General features: G+C 44.6%; 4 protein-coding genes across 9 annotated transcripts in view; 3 read left to right on the top strand and 1 right to left on the bottom strand.

The window, feature by feature from the left end:
* The window catches only part of tbc1d32 (TBC1 domain family, member 32), a 91,532-nt gene extending 86,404 nt beyond the window's left edge, over positions 1–5,128 (bottom strand). For 3 of the 5 annotated variants that reach the window (XM_060042088.1, XM_060042091.1, XM_060042090.1), the window contains exons 1-6: positions 4,969–5,127; positions 4,259–4,428; positions 3,844–3,993; positions 2,474–2,651; positions 1,088–1,159; positions 812–937 (exon numbers count right to left, since the gene is read on the bottom strand). In XM_060042088.1, coding sequence (XP_059898071.1) covers positions 812–937; positions 1,088–1,159; positions 2,474–2,651; positions 3,844–3,993; positions 4,259–4,413 — 681 coding nt within the window. In that variant the 5' untranslated portion in view covers positions 4,414–4,428; positions 4,969–5,127. The other 2 variants (XM_060042092.1, XM_060042089.1) reach the window with 2 other exon arrangements.
* A 184-nt stretch (positions 5,129–5,312) lies between these two features.
* Positions 5,313–9,788, top strand: hsdl1 (hydroxysteroid dehydrogenase like 1). Of its 2 annotated transcripts, XM_060042120.1 has the most exons (5): positions 5,316–5,821; positions 6,157–6,596; positions 7,088–7,171; positions 7,965–8,108; positions 8,516–9,788. In XM_060042120.1, exons 1-5 carry the CDS (start codon positions 5,599–5,601, stop codon positions 8,573–8,575), a joined length of 951 nt encoding a protein of 316 aa, XP_059898103.1. In that variant the 5' UTR covers positions 5,316–5,598; the 3' UTR covers positions 8,576–9,788. The 2 variants fall into 2 exon arrangements, with proteins under 2 accessions (XP_059898104.1, XP_059898103.1); XM_060042121.1 differs by lacking the exon at positions 7,088–7,171 and having other exon boundaries at positions 5,313–5,821.
* A 232-nt stretch (positions 9,789–10,020) lies between these two features.
* Positions 10,021–15,385, top strand: LOC132450127 (gap junction Cx32.7 protein-like). The gene is made up of 3 exons (XM_060042130.1): positions 10,021–11,513; positions 12,451–12,636; positions 14,407–15,385. The coding sequence occupies exons 1-3, from the start codon at positions 11,385–11,387 to the stop codon at positions 15,019–15,021; spliced, it is 930 nt and encodes a 309-aa protein (XP_059898113.1). The 5' UTR covers positions 10,021–11,384; the 3' UTR covers positions 15,022–15,385.
* Positions 15,386–15,882: 497 nt separating this feature from the next.
* Positions 15,883–18,090, top strand: gja13.1 (gap junction protein alpha 13.1). Its single transcript, XM_060042122.1, has 2 exons — positions 15,883–16,041; positions 16,708–18,090. The coding sequence occupies exon 2, from the start codon at positions 16,734–16,736 to the stop codon at positions 17,592–17,594; it is 861 nt and encodes a 286-aa protein (XP_059898105.1). The 5' UTR covers positions 15,883–16,041; positions 16,708–16,733; the 3' UTR covers positions 17,595–18,090.
* The last annotated feature ends 147 nt before the right edge of the window (positions 18,091–18,237 follow it).

Genomic DNA, 18,237 nt, shown 5'->3' with positions numbered 1-18,237 from the left:
GGACCCCGAGCACCCCCCCAGGACAGCTCATGAGTGATATCAGAGCAGCACCATTATCTTTCGCATACCATTTACAATTTCTTCACTGATCTGAGCAATCACCATTTGTCCTGATTGCGGCCCTCAAGATCCCCCACTGTAAGCAGTGTTTTCCTGTGTGTATTCCTGCTACAAGGCACAAGACACGTGTTCGGTCACGTGCAAGAACCTGTCATGTTGCAGGGCTGCCCGCATGGTATTCTGTCTTTCCACCGGTTTTTCATACGTAGTAAACACGTGTTCAGAATACGTCCTGTCTTTTATACGTATTTAACACATGCTAAATATACATTCTGTCTTTCATATGTATTAAACACGTGCTAAACATGCGTTCGGTCTTTCATACATATTAAACACGTGTTAAACATACGTTCTGCCTCCCCACATGTCTTTCATCAAACTAAACACAGCTCAGTGCATCGGTGCCTAGATATGAAATTAGTTTCTTGGTCACCATCCCTGATGTATTATACCAGATTACTCTTTTGAATACTACTATTCTGGGTGCGTCCAGTTCAGTATGTAGTACAAGTACAAAATAATAGTCAGCATACGGTTTAAATATGAAATAGAATCAAATGAAATATTAAAGTGATCAAAATGAAGTAAAACATATGAAATACATGATACACAGTGGAAGAAGGCAGGGTCATGTGAATGACCCAGGAAGGCCCCGCGTCCCTCCCCGCGGGTTGGGCCATGTGTTGGTGGGAACAGAGAGGACATGTGGCCAACCAGCAGACCAAACAAGCTCCACAGGGACGACACTCACACTGAGGTCAGGGTCGCGGTCGTCCAGCACAGCAGACAGGCTGGTGCGCAGGCTGTTCCAGGTCTCACAGCTCAGCACGTCAGAGGGAGGGGCACAGCACAGCTTCTGGAGGGCTTCCCAACGCACCTGACATTCATGACAATAACAAGGCAGTTTGTCTGGGCTGGTGGTTCCCCACCCACAATGCATTGCACTGTGTCCCCGCATGAAGCACCCAGTACATCAGAAGATTTTGCAAAGTAAAGCAATACACCGCTATCAAATTTTAGTTTCTACCTCTTTTGGTTGGCTGGAGTCCAGTTGTTCAGCCAAGGCTTGAAGCTGCTCTTGTTTAATGAATGCATAACTCTGACAAGGAAATAAATAAATTAAGTCGAGAGTATTTGGTTGTCAAAAACTAGCTAGTAAAAAATGGGAAGTCAGTACAATACAAAAAATTGTCCCTTTTTTTTTTTATTGTCCTACTTTCCTGAATAGATAACTACATGAAGACCAGCATTGTTCAAGTGTGTTATCAAGCAAGTCATAAGCTCAAACAATTGCATGTGTATCATGAATTGACCTTCATTTGGCCATAAATCAATGAATGTATCCAGGCAAAGTACAGGGTGTGACAGGTCAGGGTCAGGTGGTGCTACGTATCAAGAAAGAAATTCAATTCAAATTCAAATTCAAAAAAACTTTATTTGTCCCCAGGGGGCAAAAAGCAACCATTGTTAACACTAAATACTTGATTATATTCATAATGGTTATTGTTAAAGTGAAAAGAGTTTCCTTCATTCAGTCCGACTACGATGTACCCTGCAGGAGAGGCAGAGGTGGCCATGGAAAACAAGCAGGGGACATTTTGCTGTCTGACCCAAGGAGTAAAAAAGTACGCTCTACCTACACGCAATGATATAGTCTCTTGTTTGGAGTGACTTTATCATAAGTGACTTTAAATACGAATACCAAACTGAGGTTGGACATTCAGAATAGGATGCGTGTGATGCAAACACATTTCAGGAGTCACCTTAAAAGGTGCAGGTGAGATTCCAGAATTGTAAGGAAATGAGCTGAAAAGTGCACAGCGAAGCAAGAATTTGAAAATACACAACCCAAAAAATGTCCACTCCCTCTCTGATTCTTCCCTCCCTATGTTTCTCCGCCATTGAGTGATTGGAAGGAAAGAAGGGATCCACGGAACTGATCCGTGAAGAGATGCGCAGGGCAGTCTCATTTGAAGTGGTCTCATCCAGACGCAGGTGCAGTCCACCAGAACAGATTTTCTCAGAGCAGTTAATTCTACTAAACTAATAGCTGATGGATGGCTAGGCCAGTTTGTATACCCTACAACACTATAGAAAGAGCTCTTGAATCATACCTACAGCCCCTTCACTAGGATTATGAACTAGTAAGGGGTCGGCTTAGCTCAGGAGGTAGAGCAGGTTGACTTGTAACCGGAAGATTACAGGTCAAGGGTGTCCCTGAGCAAGACGCCACACCTGAATGCTCCTGACGAGCTGGCTGTCGTCCTGCCCTGCGTGGTTGACCCGTCGCATAGGATTAAAGTGTCTGCTAAATGCCCTTAATGTAAATATAAATCCCCTTAATGGGATTCATTCAGCTCATTCAAACAAAGTGCCTGTAAGCACCACAGGTGTTACGGCTTCCTTTACTTACATGGTTGAAGGAGGAGTCGCTGTCTGAACAGTTGTCATTGAAACGGCCCTCAGATGCTCCAGGGAGGTTGTCCCTGTACGTTTCCTCTTTCCTCAGTTGGTCCTCTTCAAACTTATTGATGAGCGACTCCACCACCAGACTCATGGTGTTCTTCAGAGTCTGCATCATCTGCTTGTATCTGGTAACAAAAAATGGAAAAGGAAATGGACATGTTATTGTGTAGTATAGGCTTGTTAGGGGTGTAGAATGGGCTAAGTAGGGGTGTACAATGTGACAATTAGGGGTGTACAATGTGACAATTAGGGGTGTACATAGGGCTGGGCGATATGACGATATATATCGTGTGATGATATAAAAATGTCTATCGTTTCATATTATGCTCTATCGTTTACATCGTCTTGTCGCAAATCACACTCTTTACGGTAATATTTTACATCATATGGACGACGCTTTACATTCTTCCACACGGCACATGAAGGCAACACAAACAAACATGGAGGAGAGTGAACGTGACAATTCTGAATAGGAAAAGGACTCCCACGACCAGCCAAGACAAAGTGAGCTCGTACCTAAAAGAGGGGCTACGAAATACGCCTTTCCATGTGGTCATTTTATCTAAACTATTTATTCATTGTGTGCTATATCGTGATATATATCGTTATCGGGATATGAATGACCTTTATCGGGATATGATATTTTGGTCATATCGCCCAGCCCTAGGTGTACAATGTGACAATTAGGGGTGTATAATGTGACAATTAGGGGTGTACAACGTGCTAAGTAGGGGTGTACTGGGGGCGCCCCAGTCGCACACTGGGTAGAGCGCGTACCCTTAAGGCTTCGACCAGATAGCAGCGACCCAGGTTTGATTCCTGCCCTGGTCCTTGGCTGCATGTCCTCCCCTCCACCTCCCACACCTCCCAAAAAATTTAAAATTGTAGGGGTGTACTATATGCTAAGTAGCGGTTAGGCACGTTCCCTGTGCAAAATGTTGTAGAATGTGTTAAAAAGGGATGTACAATGTTATTGTGTAACTACATGCGTATTAGGTGGTTACAAATGCATTGGTGCATTGTGATGTTTAGGGGGGAAAGGAAAGCCTCTGCTTCTGGGTCCGGAATTAATTACAAATAAATCACAATACATTTTTGAATATATCTAAGCAGCATTATTTATATTTTACTTAAAAAAGGTCTATCCATTGGGCACATTTGTGTTTCAGAGTTATTTAAATAAACCCATACACATTGTAGCAGTGTCAGAAAAACAAATGTTTCTTCATTGAATGAACTTGCTTCCATGTGAAGATACTAGTTTCATAACCGACCACTTAATTCAATATTCAGTCATCTCTGAGCCGGGTTTCTCACTCTGCGGAGTCCCTGGTCCGTCTGGTGACAGCGTGGATGTCATGAGCGGAGGCTCCAGCGTCTCCTCCGGCCCCGAGCTCCGTCTCTGCCTCCACCAGCGCCCCCAGGGACCGGTCCACATGCTGCCGCAGGTACCTGACCAGCTCATAGCTAGAGCGAGGAGCATAGTCCGCCAGTAATCATTGATATACAGACGGGGAGACCAGAAGACCATCATAGATTCAATATTTTTTAAGGCAGCACATTTTCTGAAATGACAATTTGGTTGGAACGTTTGGCTGAGATTCTTTAAAATAAATAATAGTGAGTTAAATATATTTACCGCAATATATGATTTTCAGGAAGAAAATAGTTTTTTAGGAGTAAAAAATGGTATGGTTATATGGCTTATAGTCGTTGTGTTTACTTTACTGACTTGTGAAACTTTTTGTCGGTCTCCTCCAGGTGAAGTAGGATCTCTTCAGCACATTCAATGGACGGAGCGCCAGATATCCTGTCCTTTGTGCTCTTCAGGAGCTGACGGAGCAGATACTGCAGCTCTGCCTCGTCCTCGCTGGAGAACTGGGACATGGTCGGGTCCTGGGCCTGGGAGGAGAGGGCAGGTGAGACACGATGGGTATACTGGTCCTGAGATGGAAAGAGTGATAAGTGGGGGTTATGGGTACCAGACAGGGTTATGGGTACCAGAGGGGGTTATGGGTACCAGAGGGGGTTATGGGTATCAGAGGGGGTTAGGTTACGGGGTTATGGGCCTGTCCCCTGCGTCTGAGTGCTTTAAATCTAAAAGGAGGTGATCAATATCAAGGTTTAGCTAAGGTGATGTCACCATGGTTACCTTTAGAGGAGGTGATCAATATCAAGGTTTAGCTATGGTGATGTCACCATGGTTACCTTTAGAGGAGGACGTGATGGATCAGAAGGTTTAGCAAGGGTGACGTCATGATGGATGCCTTATCGAAAACCCCTTTCTGCTAGGGTGCAGTGTTGCCAGATTGTGCCAGTTTTCCCGCCCTATCTGTCAACCCTGGCTGCAGAGCGCTCCAGCCAGGGATAACCCCTTTCTGCTGACCTGCCGGCACGTGGAGACGACGTCACATCCACGTCACTACGATATCGTCACCGTACCTGTTCTTATGATGACGTCATCTGTGTCCTTAAGATAGAGATCCTTCACGGTGGAGAGACGTTGTCGTCCGTCTCGTTTCGTATTGACGGATCCGTCTCCATGGAAACACAGCCTACTCTGGTCTGCCGCGCTGCATTGTGGGGTGTACAGTTCCCGCGTTGGATTCTGGGTAGTACTGAAACACTTAATAAAGTAAAAGAATCAGACGGTGAAAAACGACGAGGTTCACGTAGTGTCCCTAGTGTCGTTATGTTTGTGTTTTATTTTATCAGTATGTTTGTACCAGAGGCTCCGCGTGTTTGTCGCATGTTTGTGACGTATGTAACTTGCTGTCACGTGACGGTGTTGTAGTTATTCCTGGAGTTACGGGGTTCTGTTTGTAACTGGTTTGTAGTCCTCTCGGGCTGTCAACCGGTCCCTTCCAGTCATTCTTTCCGGCTGCGACATAATCTCGAACGTGTCGCGTTGCGTGTCTCCCTTACGTACCTTAACTTCCCTTTGGTAGTCTTTGGCTCAGTTCATCGCATCAGTACATCGCATCAGTACAGTGTGTTTTAGACATCTGTGTGTCTTTCTATCTGTCTCAGGGTCCGGCTGCGGATAACCTGTGTGACGGCAGCAGCCACAACATGGCAGCGGTGGATAGCTTCTCCCTCCTGTACCGTCAGATGGCCCGGTCCTGTAGCAGCACGGTGGAGACCCTGGCCCTGGTGGGGGCCCTGTACACGGCCTGCAGGGTGTGCACTGTGTTGCACAGATGCTGCTCTCTGGTCAGGGTCCACTTCCTCCCACGACTCATGCCCAACAGGAGGACCTTGGCCCAGCGGTTTGGTGCATGGGCAGTCATCCACGGTATGTAACCAATTCAATTAATTTGTATTTGTATAGCCCTTAATCTATACAAATCTATAATCACCCTCAATCAGGAGCGTAATGGGTGCCAAAATTGACATGCATTTATACATTTCTGCATACATACATGTATACACACATGTATGTATGTATGCATGCATGCACGCATGCATACATGCAAAATATTCTTAATTGGAGATGGGGTGCTGGCCAGTTAACAATAAGGAGAGTCCAGGCATCCAGTTGCAGTCACGCAACACGCTCTTCCTCTCACTTATAAATGCCAGATTCTGAAAACTATTGCTGCATGGTGTGATGCATTCTTCTGGCCCCAGGTGCAGCAGATGACACGGCCCACGCCTATGCGGAGGAACTGGCCCGGCAGGGCATGAGCCTCCTCTTTGTGAGTCGTGATGGCACCATGAGTACAGACCTATCAAAGGCTCTCTCTCAACGCCATGGAGTAGAAGTGACTGTGGTTGAAGCTGACCTGGCTCTCGGCGACGCAGCCATCCAGTCCCTCAGAGAGGCTCTGGGGGATAAAGACGTGGGCATATTGGTGAACTGTGGGGCCAGGTCTCTGGAGGAGCCCATCCCCCTGACAGAGACGTCAGAGCAGGGACTGCTGGAGCTGGTGAACAGGGCCGTGCTGGCCGCTGCCCTTATGACCAGACTGGTTCTGCCCGGGATGGTGGAGCAGGGACGCGGTGCGCTGGTCCATTTGTGTTCTGGTGCAGGCAGTCGATCCTCCGGTGCAGCACTGTTCGCCTCACAGGTGAGGTAACAGAGGGACTGTACCCATCATAATCCCATCCATGGCCCCCAGATGCTGTATAACATTAGTCTGGCCAGACCAAGCCAATCGTAGATTGCACGTTGGTCTGGGGAAGCTGCCGTCATTTTCTTCAGCACAAGAGGCGTGATCAACGGGCCTAGTTCAACTGACTGTACACGATTGGCTGCTTGCCATCGCTTCCCTGTCGTCATTGTGTTAAACCAGCCAATGGCGCGCCAAGGGGAAATGCCAGCTCGGTGATTGGCTACCGCAAAAACGTATAGAAACTAGAAAGAAATGTATTGCTCTTCTCCAGACCCTTGTGCAGGACGAACTCAATTCGCCGGAAGAATGGGCGGGGCTACCCAGGCTAGTATAACATGGCTTCCTATAAGCTCTTCTTTATTTGTATCTATTGGAACCTTTAACATGGTGTTCAAATCCACACGATGACTCGCATGCTTTTCCCTCTGTTCCTCCGACCTGTGTAGGGATTCCTGGAAAGGTTTACCCAGGCTCTTCACCTAGAATACGGCAGACGAGGGGTTTTCCTCCAAACTCTGACTCCACTCCAGGTAGTCATCCGCTCCTAGCAGCCTGGGGACACAGCCTCATGTACCAGCCTCAAACATCTGGAGAAGATGCCAGCCAACCGTCTTACAATGTTTTCATTTTATTATGTGTTATTTATTTAACCTTTTATTTATTCAGGGAAGGCCATTGAGAGCAGGCTCTCTTTTTCGATGACTCCCTGATTATACCATACAAATAAAACAGAAATAAAAATGTACAATAGATAAATGCAGGTCAAACAACCAGAAGAACATTTCAATGCATATAAATAATACAATGGGACAATTAAGAAAGTTATTTAAAACAGGAGCAATCCTTATTTAATGCAACTTCAATCATCCCTTTGAATGTCTCAAGTGAGACAAATCATAATGTTTGTCTTTAGATGCCATCTTTAGGTCAAATTATCTAGTGGTTCAAACGTTGTCATCACCCCCATGCGTGCCCCCTGATGAAACACGCTCCATCAGGGTGCGTGCCCCTGATGAACCACGCTCCATCAGGGTGCGTGCCCCTGATGAACCACGCTCCATCAGGGTGCGTGCCCCTGATGAACCACGCTCCATCAGGGTGCGTGCCCCTGATGAACCACGCTCCATCAGGGTGCGTGCCCCTGATGAACCACGCTCCATCAGGGTGCGTGCCCCCTGATGAACCACGCTCCATCAGGGTGCGTGCCCCCTGATGAACCGCGCTCCATCACCAACAGGTGTGTGTCCACAGGCAGCTGATATGGGAAGGGGTGGTGTTCTCCCTGTAGTAAGAACACCTTCATGCCTTGTTCTCTTATCTCAGGTGCGTTCCAGAGTAGGAGAAGCCTCCTCAGTGCTGGACCTGGGGGGCTGGCTGGTCCCTGAAGCAGAGGTGTACGCCCGCCATGCCATCTCCACCTTGGGCGTGGCCCACCACACCACAGGCTACTGGCCCCACACGCTGCAGGTAGGCAGCAGAGAGAGGACTCCAAGGATCACAATAATGATGATGCCTTTGGGATAACCATTCTATGTGATTGTCTTCTGATAAGATCTGCATCAACCAACCGTCTAAATCTGCAAAGAATAACCGTGCATAACTGTATAATATATACTGTACGTCATCATAGTAGAACTGTGGACAAGGGGATGCAACATCTTAATTGATGTAAAGAACCACCATATCATAGATTCTGTTTAACATATACTGTGCATCATTTGAGTTGCAATGAACCATAGCATATATCCTGTGTAATCACAGTTGTACAAGCTAGTGGACAAAAGGATGAACATAGGCCACAGTTTAACAACAATGCACGTCATTTCTTCGATCTCTTTGTTGTTTATTCAACTCAATTCTTTCTTCTTTTTCAGCATGGAGTCATGAGTTACATCCCTGAGCGGATTTGGTCGCTGGCATCACAGTTCCTCTGATTGGTTCAACATGTTTTACTTTTTTGCTTTTGCCATCCATCCATCCTTCCGCCTGATTGAACAATGGATACACGATTTTCAGATGACTATTTTTTTCAGAACATTATTTAAATAATGGAGACCTATAAGTTCATTAGCCTGATGGACAGTATATGTTAATGGTAACAATATATCAGATATTCTTGGGACGTGACCATTTTCTAAGGACTGTGGTTGTGACCCAACTTTCTTCCATGTACTCTACTCGCACTGTGAAGAGGCCATGAAGTGTATTTAAATACGTATTTGCACCACAGAATTCAACCTTTCAGGCATTCCTTTGTGGGTTACCCTTCCAATGTCTCCTTGGTGTTAGCAGTGTGTCTATAGCACACAGCACTACTCAAATGTTGCACCACAGCTCAAGACAATACATAAACACAATTCTTTGGATATCAGCACGCACCAAGTTTCTTGGCCTCCAAGGGGGAATTGAGATAGTATTCAAATATAGACATGTTGGTCAAAAACCTTGAAATACAATATTTACTTTAAATGCCTCTGTGTGCGTCTGAAGCTTTTAGAATTCTCTCACCAATGCTTGGGATGCTTGGGCAGGTTTTGATAGGGGCACAATCTAACCTCCCAAAAGCTACGTTTTATTGGGTGAAATTTTAAGAAAACAAAAATGTTTGATATTAACCTTCCATTTGTTTAGTAGTGATTTATTTTTCCATCCGTTTCTTTTTTTTGGATTTCTGTTTCCGTAAATCACGGAAGACTGGAAGTAAGTTACACTTTTCCTGGCCTTCCCTGCTGTCTGGAGCTTCCTACATGAGATGTGGGCTTGCATAAGGCTGCTGGAGCGCTATTCTCAGTGTAAATCGTTGACTGCAGCTGCAGAGAGCGTTCCAGACACCTAGAGCCTCCCTGAATGGCCACGAGAAAGCCTAAACACGGAGCCCTATCGCAACCATGGGATCATGATGGGTGCACTATGGGTGGAAATGCGCACAGACTTACCTTGGTGTGTGAATGGACCTGAAGAGTGTGTCGGGGTAGGGAGGGCACAAGGTGGTCCTAGCCCCTTCCCCTAATGTAGCCCAACCAACACAAGTCGATTAAATACAGAAGTAGGTGCAGTACCCCTCAACGATAGACCAACATGTTGGAAAAACAACTAATATATATGTTTGTTTTGAAGATATTTTTATAAAGGTTTTTTGCAAAACCATTTCAGTTTTTTGTTGTTCAACATTTAGACCACTCAGAGACAGAGGTGATAGACGATGATACACAGCGCTGTGGAATAAAGTTTAAACCTCTCTATATTAAACTATATGAACCCAAGAATCCAAACAGAGAAATGGGCCTTGTGTTTGGACCTGCTGCATGCTGTTCCTATCATACCCTGTCCCTTGGATTGTTATTGCGTGTGGAAGGACAGCGACAGTGTCCTTCCAGATAAGGTGCCAGGCTAGGGGACTTCAGATGCTGCTCTTCAGACTGCTCCAACTCTCCCTTACAGACACTTGGTTTTTCCTCTAGTGGGTGATTTATTGGTAAGTGGACAACAATATATAATTACTTCATGAATAATGCACTTAAAACAGCTGAGTAGTAGGCTACCGTCATAAATGAACTGTTTAAAAAATGCTTGTATTCCAAAGAGCCGAACCGCCATACCAAAGGTGACTTGATCAAGCCATGGTTAGAACATACCGAGTGGAAATGTCCTCAAAGACATACATCCATAATCATTTAATTCAATTATTCATTAATTTATCCTTCTTAATATGGTTTATATGCTATACTTTATTTATTAAGTCCTTGTTTGTATTTGCGCCTGTATTCACTCTTGTCATTCAGGTTGTTGCATCCATGGTCTTTGGCGATATGAAAGATGACTTGATTACATTATCACCCTAACAGGATCATTACCTACTGGTATAATGTCACTTACAGATAGAATATCGCCTACTGATATAATGTCACCTACAGATATACTGTAATGTCACCTACAGATAGAATATAATCTACTGATATAATGTCATCTACAGATATACTGTAATGTCACCTACAGATTTAATGTCACCTACATATAGAATATCACCGACTGATATAATGTCATGTACAGATAGAATATCTTCTACTGATATAATGTCACCTACTGATATAATGTCACCTACTGATATAAGTGTAAGAAATTGAGATCATCAATCAATAAGTAATCAGTAATAAATGAACAATCAATTGTTTAAAACAGGATTTGAATGTAGTCATGGAGGCTTAGTCTCTTCTTAACTACACCCGTATACTTCAGTGAATGGAACCACCGCACTGAGTTTCTATGTTAAGTTGTTTAGTTGAATCATCAAGGTCAACTCCTTGGTTCCAACATTGCCACTGGTCCATGAGGTTTGGAGGAGCCGTGCTCAGAGTGCTCGCTGTAACTGAGAGATAGTCTCCAGCAGCCTGAGCCCCCATGCCTGAGGCCTTGAGTCGGATTGGGTGTTGCAATTATTAATTCATTGAATCCTACATCCAATGGCAGCTTTACCTTGTAAGATTTTCATAACATTTGATGTTATTATGGACAATGCATTATTTACTTCTTCCTAATGACTAATTGACTTACCTTTAACACATTAACCTTCAACAGATAATGCAATGGCCCTTCCCAATTGTTGACTTTTTTGCTGTATAAAAGCAGCCCTTTACTAACAGTAATCTATTCACTGCCAAAGCGGCTCGACTTCAGTGTTGCCATGAAAGCAGCAGTAACCTTATTGGTGTGTGCTGTAAGCAGTCAGGCCAACTGGCGCCGGCTATGGGTGAATGGGACCTGTTAAGTCGCCTGCTGGACCAGGTCCAGACCCACTCCACCGTCATCGGCAAGGTGTGGCTCACCGTGCTGTTCGTGTTCCGCATCCTGGTGCTGAGCACCGCCACAGAGAAGGTCTGCTTGCACGCACGCACACACACACTCACACACATGACCACGCATGCATGGACACACACAGACAGGCACACACCCACTTACATACACACACACAACCACACATGAACACAAATGCACGCATGCACGTACATGCACGCTCACACAAACAGACAAATGCACCTATACACACACATACAAACAATCAAACATGCACGCACACACACGGCCACAAACATGCACACCATTCATTAATATAAATCAATATAATCCAATACATTATATAAAATCATATAATGTAGTGGGAGGCTACGACAGCTAAGCTGCAAAAAGGACAGATTTAAGAATACTTTTTTACCTACTGCAATTGCACTTTATAATAACTCCCCTTTTTAGTAAGGACAGAAGAATATTCACTTAAACTTTAGCTTGAGCTGCTTATATATATCAATCTTATATATATATATATATATATATATATATAAGATATTATATATGCTTATATATATATATATATATATATATAAGATATTATATATGCTTATATATATATATATCTGTATTTTTTATTTTATAATTTTACTTTATAAATACCTACCGGTATTTATTGCACACCTGTTTATTTGCACACCTGCGTATTTGCACACATTTTGTACTGTTATCTCTGAGTAACAGCTACTTATAGTTATCCACATGGACCATCCTTTCCACTTTTTCTATCCTAGGCTAGGTATTGTGGGCTCATGCTTTTGTTTAGGTGGGATATGTATGTATACATGTGTTGTGTGTATGTATGCTGGCTGCTGGAACACCTACATTTCTCTGCTGAGATCTTATCTATCTTATAATATCATGTTACATCATATAACATATCATATTTATTATATTCCTAAATGTCTGGATGATAAGTGTTGTTATAGTGTGGAGCGGGGAGCTGATGTGTGTCTGTGTCCACCAGGTGTGGGGTGATGAGCAGTCCGACTTTGTGTGCAACACCAACCAGCCGGGGTGTAAGAACGTGTGCTACGACCACGCCTTCCCCATATCACACGTCCGCTTCTGGGTGCTGCAGATCATCTCGGTGGCCACGCCAACCCTGGTGTACCTGGGCCACGTCCTCCACGTCATCCATGCTGAGCGCAAGGCGAGTCCCGGGTGACGCACGCCTTCCTCTGGTGGACTCATTAACCCCACTCTGAGGCCCCCAGCTTCCAAGCTCCTTCCTCTGGTGGACTCACTAACCCCACTGAGGCCCCCAGCTTCCAAGCTCCTTCCTCTGGTGGACTCACTAACCCCACTCTGAGGCCCCCAGCGTCCAAGCTCCTTCCTCTGGTGGACTCACTAACGCCACTCTGAGGCCCCCAGCGTCCAAGCTCCTTCCTCTGGTGGACTCACCGACCCCTCTCTGAGGCCCCAAGCGTCCAAGCTCTGCCCACTTCCTTGTTTTCTCCTCCAGTAAAGATGGGAACCAAGCCTTCTAGAAATCCCTTTGGAAGGGAATGGATGATCAAGGTTTAACAAGGCCTACTGAACAAGGCTTAAAGGGGACATATTATGCTTTTTCGACTTGTACGACCTATAAACGTTGTTATAATGATTGATAGTCATGTTTAACCATATTAAAGTGTCAAATAATGCCGTACATGCATTTCGACGTATTCCCTGCTGACAGTCTGGGGTGGCTGTGCAGAGCGCACTCGGCACAGCGATTGCGATTCACTTGTTCACATTTCCGGGAAACATCTACGTAGACGTACTCCTGCCACACCCCCATATGCCTGACGAAATCTGCCCGCGCACGCGCTCCAAGGAAGGTAACCAATCACAACGGAGTTGGGTTGGCAGGAGGGGGGCGGAGAAGGACGAAACGGAGCGGTGACAGAGAAGACTGAAAGCGCCCAGATGAGAGGAAGAGTTTCCCGAAAGTCTACATCGTTTTTTTGAGTATGGTTAAACATGACTATCAATCATTATAACAACGTTTATAGGTCATAAAAGTCGAAAAGCATAATAGGTCCCCTTTAACAAGGCCTACTGAACAAGGCTTAACAAGGCCTAATGAAAAAGGCTTAGCAAGGCTAGTGAACAAGGCTTAACCAGGCCTAATGAACAAGGCTTAACCAGGCCTAATGAACAAGGCTTAGCAAGGCCTACTGAACAAGGCTTAACAAGGCCTAATGAACAAGGCTTAACAAGGCCTAATGAAAAAGGCTTAGCAAGGCCTTATGGACAAGGCTTAACCAGGCCTAATGAACCAGGCTTAGCAAGGCCTACTGAACAAGGCTTAACCAGGCCTACTGACCAAGGCTTAGCAAGGCTTAATGAACAAGACTTAGCAAGGTTTAATGAACAAGGCTTAATGAACAAGGCTAAATAAACAAAGCTTAACAAGGCTTAACGCGCCTTAACAAACAGCTAGACATGTTGCACAGAACAAGTTTACAATGTACAAAAAAATAAAAGATTTAAAGAGAACAACAACCTCATTACCCTAAGCCTTGTTAGGATGTTCGGACCGAGGTGATGTGTTCTCCTCATATAATTGCGTTTCGCTTTCCTGGGGAACATGTGGGGTTTCCAGCTGTGTGTTTAGGCACACAAGGCATGGGGGCCTTGTTAGTGTTTCAGAACCTCCTTTGTGAAGGGATTTACAGTCCCCTTGGTTTCTGTTTGTTAGGGACTCAAAGCCTCGTCAAACAGAAGATGAATCACAAGAAAGAAACAAGAAAGGGTGGCAAGATACACCAGAAAATGTTTAATCTAACAGAAAAACATGGATGTAATGGGGAACCAGTGGGTCAGGAGGTAGAGTGGGTAACCGGAAGGTTGCCAGTTATATACCCGGCTTATATAAGTTGCTTTGGATAAAAGTGTCTGAATGTAAATGGAATGAATAGAATGATTGTCTCCACAGGTGAGACTGAAGATCCAGAGGCAGGCGGAGCTGGACGAGGACGCCCACCTGTTCCTGAAGAAGGGCTACAAGGTCCCCAAGTACAGCCACAGCAACGGCAAGATCAACCTGCGGGGGAGCATCCTGCGCAGCTACCTGCTCAACCTTGTGGCCAGGATCCTGTTGGAGCTGGGCTTCATCCTGGGCCAGTACTTCCTGTACGGCTTCACACTGCAGGCCCGCTACGTCTGCAGCATGTCGCCCTGCCCGCACAAGGTGGACTGCTTCCTCTCCAGACCCACGGAGAAGTCCATGTTCATATGGTTCATGCTGGTGGTGGCCTGCGTGTCTCTCCTCCTCAGCATTGTGGAGCTGCTTCATCTGTGTGTGAAAGTGGCGGGCGAGTGCATAGCTCGGAGGCAAGACTACACCGTCACCCCCGTCACCCCGCCGCTCATGGAGAGGAAGGCCTTCAAGAACCGAGAGCAGAGGATCCAGGACCATTACAACCTGGAGCGCCAGGACAGCAGGGGGCCCGGGGCCGGCATGGCCAAGGGGGGTGTGGGGGCGGGGCTGAACGGCGTGGCTAAAGGTTCATGGTCTGAGGACAACAACACGGGGGAAGTCCACATTTAGAAACTTGTGGAGGTCAATAGATGACAGCACTTTTTGCTGGTGTCATTCTCTGGTCATTTTCATGATTCAATTTTATTTCGGTCCCTAATAGTATTGTCAGATCACTCTTTTAGTCTCAGGATGCTGTTTGATGTTAAGGGATGACCTGTCCTAATCTGGTAACTGATTGGCTAATACTTTGCCAGAATATTGGTTGTTGTTTGCCAGGTATCAAAATATATAAGTCAATATTTTGCATTTCTGTGTGTATATCATAACCTACTGGCTGATATACTGTAGATCAATATACTGTAGGTCTTACAGACTTTTGATTTTCATATCTGTAGTCTGTACACATTACAAAAATAAATGTGATTTATTGGTTTATTTTATTTATATTGTCTATAATTTAAAAATGCTGACACTACTTTAAATGGCTCACGGTGCCCATGAGTAGTGACAATGTAAGGATTCAATTCTCTACATAACATTATCGTGGTATGGGGTTCAAGGTCCCTGCCATTAACATCACCACATGTGTATATGTAAATATGTTGTACTTTTGTTTGAAGAAGCACACTGAGGGAGTTTTTGATACAAAGTCTCAAAACTCAATTCAAGACCACTTGCTACAACATTTAGTACCTAGAAATGCAACGTCATCCAATGGAATGACCAAATAATCATGCTTCATGCTATGATCATTTTAGAATAGTAAATATTAGGTTGGATTTAATAATGTTTACAATGAGATAAATGTGAAGCAGAGAATAAAATGGTGTGGACGTTCGAGAGGTTAAAGTAAGCGTTCTGTTATAATTAACACCTGTCAATAATTACTTTCCTGTGTTTCCGCAAACTCTTGTCTGAGTTTGCAGCTGATTTGCTGATTTGGTGAATGTGAGCACCTGACTGGCGCCCAGATGTGTGTTGCAACGCACTCTCCCTGCCAGCCGGCTGAACCACCAAACTCCAAGGTCCACCTCAGTTAGCAGTGTGTTCCTGGCACAGCGCGGCCACACTTGTTCCACTGGTGTTCCGGTAAGACAACTCTTCTGCTCTTCCTTACACTAATCTAATGATAGGCTTTGATCAGATTTGGATAACAAATAACAACATTCACATGTTTTATTTTCTGCTTGGATTATTCAATTAATGTTAAATAGCTGATATTACCATCATGCATTATTAAATTGTATTTTTTCCACATATATATATATATATATATATATATATATACATATCTTTATAAAGATATATAGATATATTAAACCAATATAATTCATAAGTTTAAACATGAGTGATATAACGTTTCATAAATTTTACAAACCGTGAAGTGATTGACTAGTTATTCATGACCAACAACTCAAGGACATTGGCTGTACTTTATAATGTGCGTAACAGTTGACTTGCTGCCACTATTTCATGGAGGGTATAAAGTAATTTGTTTAAGGGGCAATCTGAACTGAATGATGTATTAAGGTACCAATTTCTTCATTTTTAGTAAAAAGGTCAAAAAATAAAATAGGTATGGACTGATTCAGAAAGACAAATACATTATTTTAACAATAATTATTTAACAATTAATTGCTTGTTGTTTAGCCTCTTCTAAAACATGTTCAAAATAAAAGTACTTACACAAGAAGATTATTTGATTAATTTTGGACACTCTTAAGCGCTGTTTTTTCCTCATATCCCTTTTAACAGAGAGCAATAACTACCTCTCCTACAACATGGGTGATTGGGGGTTTCTATCCTCCCTGCTGGACAAGGTCCAGTCCCACTCCACGGTTATCGGGAAGATCTGGATGAGCGTGCTGTTCCTGTTCCGGATCATGGTGCTGGGGGCCGGGGCGGAGAGCGTCTGGGGCGATGAGCAGTCGGGCTTCCTCTGCAACACTCAGCAGCCCGGCTGCGAGAACGTGTGCTACGACTGGACCTTCCCCATCTCACACATCCGCTTCTGGGTGCTGCAGATCATCTTCGTGTCGACACCAACGCTCATCTACCTGGGCCATGTCATGCATGTCACCCACAAGGAGAACAAGATGAGGGAGAATCTGGCCAGCCCCGGGTGCGCCAGCACGCAGAAGCACCCCAAGTACACCAACGAGAAGGGCAAGGTGAAGATCAAGGGCAACCTCCTGGGGAGCTACCTAGCCCAGCTGGGCGCCAAGATCATCATCGAGGCCGCCTTCATCGTGGGCCAGTACTATCTGTACGGCTTCATCATGGTCCCCATGTTCCCCTGCTCCAAGAAACCCTGTCCCTTCACCGTGGAGTGCTACATGTCCCGGCCCACCGAGAAGACCATCTTCATCATCTTCATGCTGGTGGTGGCCTGCGTGTCCCTGCTGCTCAACGTTCTGGAGGTCTTCTACCTGCTGGTGAGCAGGAGCAGATGTTCCCCCAGGAAGCGCTCGCACATGATCACGTCCGCTCGGCACCCGGCACAGCTCTCAGGCCCCATGTGGCCAACGGCAGAAGACGCCCGGCAGGCCAACAAGATGAACATGGACTTTGAGAGCGGCCAGAGTACTGCTGGGAGCCTCAACGGGGCCAAGGAGGAGAAGAAGCTTCTGAGTGGTCACTAGATCACCAAGCAGCATTTGTTGGTTCAATTGTATTTATTTAGTGCAAATCTTGAAGGTCGAAGTGGCCTTCTCTTGCTCACAGCAAAGTCAGAATGTAACGTGTTTTCAAGTAATAAAATACGAAATGCTCAAGAACACTTTGGTAAAATGTTGCATTGTGGTTTTGGACGGTGTTGAGATGGTGCGACATGTGCTGTTTGGCTAGGTTTTTATTCATGTATTTTCCACTGGTGCATAATGGGGATTTTAATGAAGCTATATATGTACAGTATCTGTATATGTATATATATATAGCTTAGGTTTGGTATAAATAATATTTTAACTAACCCGATGTTTATGTGATGGAACCTTACAGTTGAGATGTTACAAATTTATTTTCTTATAAGGAATTCTTTAATTTGTTTTCTTTATGGAACATTTAATAATGATAGCTAACTCTTTGTATTGTCAAATCCCGATATGTCTTTAAATTAATAAAGTTTCATTGGGAAAAAGATTCTGTATTCCACATGTTTTTAAATAATCCAACAGATTTGTGGTAGATGATAAACCACAGTTAAATTGAACCAGAACTACAAGTAGTTTGATATAGTGTTGAATATAATCTCTATGTGTGACTCATCCTTCGTCAGACAGATGACTG

This window comes from Gadus macrocephalus, chromosome 21, assembly GCF_031168955.1.
Source record: "Gadus macrocephalus chromosome 21, ASM3116895v1".
In the NCBI taxonomy this organism is placed as follows: domain Eukaryota; kingdom Metazoa; phylum Chordata; class Actinopteri; order Gadiformes; family Gadidae; genus Gadus; species Gadus macrocephalus.
The sequence above is the reverse complement of the archived record's forward strand: the minus strand, read 5'-3'. Positions and strand labels throughout refer to the sequence as shown.